The 11,981-nt window shown below is 39.9% G+C and overlaps 1 protein-coding gene across 1 annotated transcript; it reads right to left on the reverse strand.

Moving 5' to 3' along the window:
• Window positions 1–368: 368 nt before the first annotated feature.
• ARF4 (ARF GTPase 4) lies at window positions 369–11,391 on the reverse strand. The gene is made up of 6 exons (XM_005522112.3): window positions 11,077–11,391; window positions 4,971–5,051; window positions 4,379–4,488; window positions 3,163–3,234; window positions 2,528–2,653; window positions 369–1,647 (listed from the first exon to the last, which is right to left on the reverse strand). The coding sequence occupies exons 1-6, from the start codon at window positions 11,141–11,143 to the stop codon at window positions 1,561–1,563; spliced, it is 543 nt and encodes a 180-aa protein (XP_005522169.1). The 5' UTR covers window positions 11,144–11,391; the 3' UTR covers window positions 369–1,560.
• Window positions 11,392–11,981: the final 590 nt, after the last annotated feature.

Here is an 11,981-nt window from a genome sequence, read left to right on the forward strand (position 1 = left end):
CTAAAGACATCAAATCATTTGGACAGCACATTTTAGTTGGAGGGTTGAGCAATATTTGCTTCTATACAGCAGATAGGCAACTGAAAAACAGATTTTAAACTACCCAGTAGTAGCAGCCTCAAAACACATATTAATTTATGCCTTTTGAACTACAAAGGTGTAAGAGGACAGAAATATGAAAACAGGGAGTAGAAGTTGTACAGAGATGATTTTTGGGGGTGATTATCAGCATTATTATAATATTTGCTATATCCCTGTAAAAGCACTCAGGTTACCTTCCCAGCTAGCCATCAACAGAATGTGTGACTCCTGCTGGGACCCATGTAGGTTTTGACATGTAGATAAAACTATGAAACAGACATGCATGCTTTTCAGGCAGTTCAAATTTGTTTTATTACAATTTTTTTAAATTGTTAGTATTTTCAGATCTGGACATCTTGAAAGGAATTTTAGATTTACAACTTCAAAAGACATTACAGAATTATGTAAGCCCCGATGACAGCTACTCTACTGCACTGTATACAACTTGGTTGCCTCCCTTCCATGTCTCATTCTACACAGCTCCAAGCAAGTGAAAATCTGAGACTGGTATTCATATTCAAGCTGCAGGAAAGCTCAGTATATGGAGAAAGAATAAGTGATAATTTACATTCAACTATTTCAGGAATCAAGAAGAGCATACACAGAACTATACATTTTATAATTTTATTAGGAATAATTCCAAGTGGGTTATGAAGAAACTAATCCATTGAGTTTGATGGATTTTCCAAAATTTCCTTATGAAGATATGTTCACCAACAAACAGTAAAACTTCAGCAGAATTATTATACACTGGGCAAAAATAGTCAGGCTGATACCAAAAAGCAACATGCAACATAAAAAAAAAGATACAATATAAAGGAAGACAATCTGCTGAATATTAAAAACAACCTCAACATGAGCTCTTCGCAACCAGCACAGAACTATTCTACCCATCAAATCCAATTCACACAAAGGCAAGTTGGGCTGACAGAACCCAAGGATTAATAAAATGTTCCTCAGTGCAGTAGATTTGTATAGTGTTTTAGAGCATTTCCTTGGCTTGGAACAAGCAGTATTAGGAAATCTTTTTGGCAAGGGAGAGAAATAAATACATACGGAATGCTACATTTTTAAATCAGCAGACTGTCTGAGGAATGAAACAGGGCATCAGTAAACTAAGAGTAGAAGGGAGAAAAAAAATTAAAACATTAATTTATTTGGGCTCAAAGAGTATTCAAAACAGATCTTAAACATGTCACAATAACTATATTCAGGCATTTAGGCTAACAAGGGGAATAAAATCGGAAGATACACTTTTTCCAAGTTAAGGAGATTTTTTTACCCAAGCATATTGCTACCTTTGCAACATGTAGCTCGGTAAACAATAATTGGCAACGAAACAAGTTGAAACGCTGTAATATCCTGCCCAAATATCAGTTCCAGATACTGTAATAACCAAGATGCAAACTAATTTTGTTGTAACAAGCCTAGACCACTTATATCAAACATGTCCCTGGTGAAAGAGTCATCCAGTTGGAATTAGCGTTTTGAGAGTTCATTTGACAGCCAGTCAAGTCCCTCATACAGACCAGTTCCTTGTGTAGCACAGGTAGCCTGGACATACCACTGTTAATGTAGAACACAAAAATTAAATTTAAATACTGACAAAATGCAAGCTATGTCATGACTTTATGTGACACTCGTTAGGTTGTTATAATTGTGTGTTATAACAGCATTCTTTAAAAAGCATTTTGTGCCATGAGTGAAATTGAAAAAATGGTATTTTTAAAAAATTTTGAGAAGTACATGTAGTGTAGAGGATGTTCAGACATTATCCAAAAACTCAAATGTTGGCCTAGTAAAGGCTACAGCATAGTTTAAGGCATCAAGAAACAAATACAGAACTAGTATTTGGTTTACATGCTGAGAACTACTTCTTGTCTCTGAAAGACTGCTCTTCAGGAAGTGAACATGGAATTATCTACATGAATGGACCTCTGAAACAGCTTCTATGGTCAGTATCTTAGTGTGTCAACACAGACACTCAGACTACAAATGGTGGAATAGTTAATGTGAAGCAAACCTGTGTCTCTAAAGCTTGAGCAGATAGAATCTAACACTTCAGAAGCTATGTAATTTCCTCCTGGAGGTAGGAATGCAGAATGCATTTATTCTCCCAGAATACTGAGAAAACAGGAAAGTCCATCACATACTTTGTGAAATGCTGGATGTCTGTATTCCAGTGACAGACTGGATGGACAGTGATTGTATGTTTTCAGAAAAAGGTGAGAAATGAAACACCTACAACAGCTGAAGGCACTGGATTATACTTCTAAATCACTTACTTTGAACAAGGATCTGAATTATGCATTATAAAGTTCAACAGGAGGTGTGTGCATCTTTCTACACGAAGAGGTGAAAACTACCCTTTCCCTTAGAGGAATTTTATGTTCATGATATATAATAGAGGGAGAAAAGATTTCAGCAGTCAAAGTTTAGCACTTACAGTTCTGTTACGCAGAGACTGAAGGCCTAGTTTATCTGTCATTTCACTGATTGCCATGGCATTTGGCAGATCCTGTTTGTTTGCGAACAGAAGCAGCACTGCATCTCGCAGCTCATCCTCCTGAAGCTAACAGAAAAAACAGGCATGTTATTAAATTGCCTCAGTTAAGTCAGTTACTTCAACAAACATTAAAAATAATTGAAACACTGATTTAAGGGTTGTAAACATTTTCATTCTTGCTCCTGAAGTCATTAGTAAGTATTGAGTGAAATTTAACTAGTATACAACAGAACTCCTGCAATTAAGGAAGCCACCTTTCAATTTAAAAAGTTTAAATTTATGGGCATCTTGCTGATGAAATATTCTCTAGCACCAATCTGTTCTTCCAAAATTATTTTCTGCTGCATTTCTATCAAGGTTTCATGAATGAAAGGTTCTGACACATTATTAGTTTTCTACAGAGTGAAATTACAACTTGGTGCACTATATGACCCAGAATTACCAGCTGAATACAAGATGCACTGTACACACTCCCTAAAACTTTAAAATCCTAAATCTCTTAGGGAACCTGACAAACATCCAAAAATCGGACAAGTCAGTCTAACAGTGATACTTTAGAAGACACTTATATTTACCATTTTCTGCAGCTCTTCTGCTGCTTCCTGGATTCTCTCTCTGTCATTGCTGTCTACAACAAAAATGAGGCCCTGTATAAAGTTAAGCAGATTTGAAAAAAATAATGTAAATGTGCAGCACTATCTTAAAACCGCCAAAGTATTCATATTGAATATTGTAATTGCTTACCTAAGAAAGTTGACAAATTTAACAGAAATTTCTGTAAACAATGTATGATGTGTGTCTGAACAACCACCTAAGTCTCAACTTCAAAATAAAGTTAGGGGAAAAAGATGCAGCAAAATGACATAAACTAACTCTTACCCCTCCCCTTTCACTCACTGAATTGAAAATCACAAATGCTTCACCATCTCCTGTGTCACTGAAAAAACCCACACCCTTAAAGTAATGCCTGAATTTGTTTTAAAATGTTTCTATCAAACAGTACTTCTAATGGCATCTCTGTTATTCAAGTGTTCTTCTTACACAATTTATTCTTAACTTTTCAGTCTGAAAACCTTCCTTTTATCACTCTCTTCAAGGAAAGAGAAGTGTTTTTTTGAAGTATTTAGTAACAGGACAGTAATAAGGAACTGAAATTACATATTACTCTATTCACAACAGTATGGTGGTGCAAGGTCCCTTTTATCAATCCAGACCTCTGTATTTTTCTGCACCAATCATATCAATTATGCTGCACACAAATATCATGGAAACAATTCTATATTCAACACAAAAAAATCCCCAAACTTACTCCAGAAGTTTTCTGATGCTAATAAGCAATTTACTTCACTACTTGTGAACCAAAGGTATCACATTTATATCCCAAAAACTAACTGCAGTCACATCAGTGCGAGGCTGGCACTTTTAAATCAACTGGTAACAAGATCTTTCACCATATCTTAGATGCTCAGCTTACTAAGAACACTGACAGCATAGTAAAAACCATGTATTTTAAGAGTTCCTCACTAGAAATCTGTTGCTCTGGCACATTATAGAACACTGGTAGATCCTAAAGGACTTGATGCTTAAGAGGATACACTCACAACTAGGCTTGAAGCCTTCAGGGGAATAAATTAGCTTCAACTAGAATAAAATCTGGGTACCCTCAGAAGTTGCAGGAAGTAGTACAGAGCCTTCCTGAAAGAAAGAAAACAGCTTTCCAAACGTACTCTAAAAAACCCAATGAGGCTTTACAAAGTAAGTTTTTAACTAGTGCCATCTGAGTACTCTTACCTGTGTGTTTTGGAAATAATGCCTCCAAAGAGGTCTAATTTTATCTTGACCACCAACATCCCAAACTGTGAAACAAATGTTTTTATATTCTACCGTCTCCACATTAAAACCTAAAAATGAAGAAGTTTAATTAGAAATAGTTAATTCTACTGTTAAAACATAATTCTAACCATGTTAAAGATAGATACTTCCTAAGGTACACGTCTCCCAAATATGTATAAAATGGCTTATCAATACTGAACTGGTAAATCAGGAAGAAAATTGACTGAAGGGGGAAAAAACATGAGTCACTTAAATCCAAGTCCAAGTGATTGAGCAAATCTTTCAGCCACAAACTGTGCAGCTCATGGTGTTTGGGAAAGGTGGTGCTACTGATCTGGTTCTTACTCTCCTGTGCATCTGCTACTGGGCATGATCGGGATTCTGGTCTGGATGTCTCTTTGGTCTGACACAGTTACATTACGGCAGTATCAGACAGTTCATGTTGTCTTGATTCTTACTCTAACAGCAAAGATAGCAAATCCCTGCACCCTTCAGAGGTCTGTCAGGTTTAGAGCAACAACAATAAAGATATAAGAACTGGTGGTCTTACCAATAGTGGGAATTGTGGTGACAATTTCTCCTAGTTTCAGTTTATAAAGAATGGTTGTCTTACCAGCAGCATCCAAACCAACTAGAAGGAAGAGAAAAACTGATTTAGTTCACAAACAGAACTACAACCTGCTAATTTAAAAACATGTCATTTTACATGCAGAGTACTAGGATTTTTTTACTGAGAACAGCTTTTTTAACACTCTTAACTCATTGCTGATAAACTACTATATGTTTTTCCCTATCTCCTCTACCCAGCACTGAGAGAGAACTAGTCATGAAGAAAACAAGCTCAGTAAGATGCTTCCATTCACAACCTACAAGCTCGCAAGTTTCTAGTAATCTTCCTTAGTATTTGTGTTAATTAAGCTTTATCATTCATGTTGGAAGTTACTTTTGTGTAAATCAGGAAGATTATTAAAGCTTAGCAACAATCTATAAGCAGCACACAATTTCTAACTGATCACACATTTGTTACTTCACTAACTGGGGAAGGCCTCACTTAATCTCCTGCAGAGCTCAGCTTCACAGGCACGTGGACCAACTGAATGGGCACTATACATGAAAGGCACTTCTTGTCCCTTATTCCAGCCTCTCCTCTCTTGCTAAAACATTTCTTTAGCACTGACATATACATCAGGAATCTCTCATCATCCCTCCACATATACCACAAGGGCTGTAGGTCTTCTTCAGGATATAATTTCCATACAGTGAGATCCACTACAATGCTTCCATTAGGAGTCTCCTTCTAATGACTGTTGGTCCTTACAGAAGACCTTTTGCACTTAAATTTACTCTTCTGTTTCTAAAACAAAACTTAAGCTTGCTGTTTTTCAATGTAAGCTATGTGGTAAATATGGGTTCCTTCAGAAATAAAATAAAATGAGCCTAAGACATTTTTTAGACATAGCACCAAATTGCAAGCATACACTGTAGTTTTCTAAAACTGTTTGTGAAACTGCTTATTGTTAAGCATTTTAGAACACATAAATAAATGTAATTCAAAATGGAATTCTTTAAATTAGAATCCAATACCTAGCACACAAGCACCTCCACAAACAGCAGGTACTAAACACCACAGCACAAAATGTCTATCATGTCATTACTAATGTCAGTAACATTTTTCCCAAACAAAAATACCTCTGATCAAAAGAATTAATTAGTATTTTTGCAAGAAATCAAATACTATCCTCATTTTATAAGGATAACACACATTCTTAAGCAATCTGAGTTAACTTCCTATTCTGCAACTGCAATATATTAAGCTTTAAGTGGTTTGCTGACTTGCCTATTAACAATACAACTGTCTCTTTAGCATCGCCAAAAAAGGGGGATTCAAAACTAACTGCCCGTTCAGAATGAAACCAAACTCTTGAAAAACCTCCTTTTTCTCAAGACACAAACTGCTGTTGTAGCAAACTAATTAAAAAAACCCTATCTATAATTGTCCTATATTCTAATAGCGTGCACAGGATTAAACATACCAATACAGTTTCTTTGGTAATGTCATTGCATGTTAAAAAAAAAAAAAAAGAAAAAAAAAAAGAAGTTGTTTAAATTCTTAATGTCATGACAGCATGAAAGAAAGGGGGTAGGAATCTACCATCAAAACCAAAGCTCCTTTACTCCCAAAATGCTCAAAATTAAATTTAAGGGGTTTGAGTTTGCTATTAAGTGTTGGTCTCCTTCAGAACCACACACAAGCATGAACAAAAAAAGTCACGGTGCAGCAGAAATTACACGAGAACTCGCAAGTCATGAAACCTGTAAATGCCACAATTTTCCCCACACCAGTTAAGTGTCAGGTCACCTTACAAAATCCTCTAAGCTGACTTCAGAACCCTCAAATACTCCACCTATGCTGAAAGCTGATGTTTTTAACAGTACAATGCTTGAAGCCCAACACTGTGTCCACACAGCTCAACCTCATGTAAGCACTTGTAGGACACATAGATCTTCATAAGAACATATAATGCCTGTACATGATATAATAGGTTTCTTTTCCAGTAAATTAATAATAAGATAGTTTAGTGAACCAATTAGAGTTAAAACTACTACTCACAACTCTTCTCTGATTGCTCCCCACCGAAGAGATTACTCCGTTATCAATATAGCACTGACAAGATCTGTTAAAATTAATAATGTAAGAAAGATGCCACTGTCTACACAAATGGTTGGAGTGTATTTGAGGTTTATACTAACAACATAAAGACAAAGAAAAAAGCTAATCTCATTCCAAAGAATGTACACAGGGTATTGAGATCTATTTGAAGACATGACTCAGAGTTAAAAAATTAGAAACTAGTCAGAATTTTAAACTACTTCCTATATTACGAAAATACTGCCCCAGTAACCCACTCTACACCTGTGCACCTCAGTGGTGCTGGCAGAAGGCTACAGTGCCTATGTAAGCACAAAGCCCAGACGTGGCTTAAATCCACTCTTACAACTCTTGATTAAGCTGTTGGACTTTGCACTGAGGCAGGCTGAGTTATGGGGTTATGGGTATGTATTTTCTTCTGACTTCATACTTGAGGCAGAAGCTTAACTGGGGGAAGAACGTTACGTAAATCCCCATTACCCTATTTGCAAAAACTGCCTCTTTTGGCCAAACTGCAAATGTTATGAAGTCTAAAGAAGCAAGTCATGAAAAGCATAGCCTCCATTCATATTTCTTACTCAAATTTGCAATTTACCACCCTTTAAAAAAATTCCAGAGCACTAAATCACATTTAATCTTTTGAGCTGGTAGAAAGTGTAACTACTGCTTTTAGTAATCCAAGAATAACCAGGTTTACATTTGAACTGAAACACTAAATGTAAACCCGTGAACTACTGCCACACCTTAACTTCACCAAGATTAAAAGCCGCATCTTAAATCTCTAAACAAAGTAAATTTCCAGTTCTACATTTTCACTGATTCTACTGCCTGACTGGCCATTGTCAAGACCAAGGTGTAAGAGACTCAATGAAGGGTGTAATATTAAGCCATTGTACTGCAAAGCACCAAGATTACAATAAGGTACAAATGGGAAGCACAGACCTGTACTTGCAACCATTCACCTTTAAACGGAATCAAACATCTTATTCCTCTAGCTGGAGAAAAAATACCTACAATGCTTTCAGGTGCTGCTAAAATCACTGTGGTTTTAAGCCCTTTATTCCTCTTAGAGTGTTTTATTTACAGCCTGTCAGTTGTGTTTCTAAATCTCAAGCTTCTAGTTCACTTGTCTTAGGAACATCATCCCTGACCACATCACATCCTTCATTAACCAACTTCCTGCTCTGATCACTGGTGGCTGAGTATCAAGCTGCCTCTGTTATCACAGCACAAAATGTCATAAAAACTATAGGAAGCCAACAGCATGCAAATCAACAGTTGTGTAAAACAACACCTGCCTAAATAAGAAACAGTTAAATGACTATGATTTGTTTTACACTGACACAATTCCCAAAGAACCTGACATTTTCCACACAATATATTTAATAATTACCTTTGTATTTGAAGCTCCTGAGTAGTTACCATGTCAGTTAACACTTGCACAACTACACCAAGACACAGAACACTAAATTATGGTACTGAAAGGTGCACAATGTATCTGTATCTTTTTTTTTCCAAGGACAAAAAATCACCAGTGAAGAGTTTTATAGACAGGCACATGTAGGGTTAGGACTCAATGTTTCTACTCTTAATGCCCCAGTTGCCTAATCTGACTTCCAGATATTCAGCCCTATCCCACAGTTCTTTCTTTTCCCTCATGTTATGTATAAAGAAAATGTGTGAATCTTCTTTTCATGCATTTCTTCCAAATAGTAACTTAATATTTTTGAAAAATACTTACTTATACAAGTGTATTTTTTTAAAAAACAATGTTTCAGTAGCAGTATAACATTAAATGTCTACTTCTTATCATAAATGGAATTTGAGAACATAAAATATTAACTGAGTACTGTTGGTAATAGTCCCTGATGAGAAATACTCAATTTCTGCAGAACTCAATAACACAGTCTGTTTTAGAAGCTAAATTAACTCTAATTTATCTTCAAGTCTGCAGAAACAGAAGAAAGCTGTGAAAAGGAAGTTAGAATTATAAATTAATTAATGTTGATATTACATATTTTTCCCCTAAGTACTTTACCCCATAAAGTAATTTCTTAATTAGTATTCTACATATGGAAACTTAAATGTTTGGCCTTGTACAGCCCCATTTTCAATACACTGAACATTATAACCTTGAGGAAAAGTTTTAATTCTATCCCAGTATTCATTCAGACATCTCTCCTCAAAGTGCTGGTATACAGTGTAGAATACTACGAAGAGATTATTTTTAGTGTTACAGTCAAACAAAAATTGTCATATTCACTGTAAAATTCTGCTTCTATACATCCAGTTTATGCCCCATAACACACTTTCACCACAACATACCCCAGGTTCTACTCTCCTATACTTCTTAACAAACAGTCCTGTGCGAATACAGTACAGTGCCCTGATTCAGCCCTGCATTTTAATACAAGGCATTAAAACAAATTCTATTAAGAAATATAAAAATAAATTTGAACCAACTGCTAGAAAGTGCACCTTCCAAAGCCATATCTAACCTAAATTTGACCTGATTTCCTACCAATGAAAAGCCTTGCAAGTGGTTTAGATCTGTATGACATCACTTTCCTGTTTTCAGTACTTTGCAGAAAGTAACAGAACTGCAAATACCACAGACACTGTCTCATCCTACACCCTACAGTCAAGCTCACTTGAAGACTTGACTTCATTCATTAAGAGTCATATGAAGAGTCTGGCTGTTAGGGAGACAACCAAATCACCTCCTTGAAACCAACACATGTACTAAACTGTCTTGCAGGCTAAAATTGGATTATTTTGAAACGGATGAGAGTCTCTAACTTCAGTCAGGTAAGACACAATAAAAATTATTTGGTATGCAATAAACGGATGAGAGTCTCTAACTTCAGTCAGGTAAGACACAATAAAAATTATTTGGTATGCAATAATGAACTTTGCCATCACAAAATATATGTAGAACCTAAAAGAATGAAATTTTTAAAAGCTGCACTACTGTGTCTGTTGTGCATATCCAGGTAGCACTAGAGATGGGTGTGTGCCAGGAAGTTTCACAATGAGAACCCACTCCCCTTGCTGGCTATATCCAAATGAGCAATGCATTTAGTTCCTTAGGACAAGCTACTTCAGTCAATGGCCATGAACCAAATTCCATTCACTTTGATAACAGAATCTGAGAAAAATTTAGAGGCTAAGAACTGTTTGTACATAAAGTTTGCAGGGTAGGTGGGTAGGTGGGTGGAAGGCAGGGAAGAACTCGAAGCGGAGGAGGAAATACCAATGCAGTATGTGCTGGCTTTGACCTTTTGAACTATAATCTGAAAGTGAGAATCTTCAAGACCCACTGACTTCAACTCCTACAAAGTCCGTATCAAGGGAACATATCATTTCCAAATAAATAGATATTAAAAAGAAATCATTAAGGGGGGAGACAGTAAGACTAAGCAAGCACTGCAAGAGCTGCCTTATCGGTTCGTACATGAGGCACAAAACTAATGTCCACAGAGGCTATACAGAAACGCCCTTTCGCAAGAGTCAGGACACAGACTACAGCTCCCTACAGCTGCCGAAAATCGGCCATTATACGGCAGTTCTTACGCCCCTGGTGTTGCACACACCAGGCTTTGTCACATCCTGCTCGCGGAGCCGCAGTGCCGGGGCAGAAGGGCTCGCCCGGGAACACCGGCCCTGTCCGGCCGCAATTCATCTTTGTTCCACGCGCGGCCCGCCGCAGGTGCGAGAATGGGGCTCGGCCTCGCCGTGCCCGGCGGGACCGGCGGGCGAGGCAGGGAGGGGAACGGGCACACGGCGGGAGAAAAGGAAGGGCCAGTACAGCCCGATCCGCACCCTCTCCCCTCCCCGCTGCTGTCCCAGCGCCCCCCCAGCCCATGGGACGGGCACAGCGCGGTGTCCGCGCCCCTCAGCCCGGGACAGAGCGATTTCCCCGCCGTGACCCGCGGCCTCCCCTCCCGCGTCCGACGGGACTCCGCTGCGCGGCCCCGGCCTGTCCGGGATCCGCGGTGGCCCTCACCCATAAGGATGCGCATCTGCTTCTTGCCGAAGAGGCGCGAGAAGAGCGAGGAGATGGTGAGGCCCATGGCGGCTCCAGCGACGCTGGGCGGCGGCGGGAGAGCACTGAGGGAAGGAGGGCGGGAGGGAGCGCGGCCCGGCCGGTGTGCGCGCACGGATCCCTCCGCGCGCGAGGGGAGCCCGGCGGCGGCGGCGGGTGCTCTATGACCGGGGACCTCGCTCGGTCTCTGCCACGTCACGCTCGCCGCGGCCGCCCCGGTTCCAACGCGGACACGATCACGTCACGCTCGCCACATCCCCCGGCCGCGGCACCGCCCTCCGCCACACGGCCCCGGCGAGGCGGGGACTACGGCTCCCGTCATACGCTGGGCCGCTCTGCGCCCCGCGCTGATTTGCAGCCGCCGCGGGGCACGATGGGGGATGTAGGCGGGCGTGCCCGCTTACCCCGCGCAGCTTCCGGGTCGCGCGGGGCATGCCGGGCGCGGGCGGGCCCCGCCCGGGCTCTGCGGGGACAGGTGGCAGCTCCGGTAACGCTCCGATCGCAGCCGCCGAGCGGGGGCACGGCAGCAAGTGCCGCTCCCGGCACGCAGGGAGACACTGGTGCAACCAGTCCTTGGAGAGGCTCCAAATGGACCCCAGCAGCAACAAAGATATTTAATAAAAAAACCCCAAAAACAAACACTCCCCCCAACCATCAAACTGACACAAACCAACAAAAGGCAGCGCTGTGACATACTATTCTATTATAAATTGTATATATAGATCCACTACTACAATAACTAATAGGCAACCCGCCCTGACCCTCGCAGAGGCCCCGAGCTGCAGCACAGGGCGCAGCTCCAAACTGCGCTCGGCCTGCGGGACAGGGAGCACCAGACCCAGGGACCTAAGAGCGAAGTAAAACTG

Source organism: Pseudopodoces humilis, chromosome 13, assembly GCF_049639895.1.
Source record: "Pseudopodoces humilis isolate 2021_Gansu_Grassland_sample_001 chromosome 13, ASM4963989v1, whole genome shotgun sequence".
NCBI classification, from domain to species: domain Eukaryota; kingdom Metazoa; phylum Chordata; class Aves; order Passeriformes; family Paridae; genus Pseudopodoces; species Pseudopodoces humilis.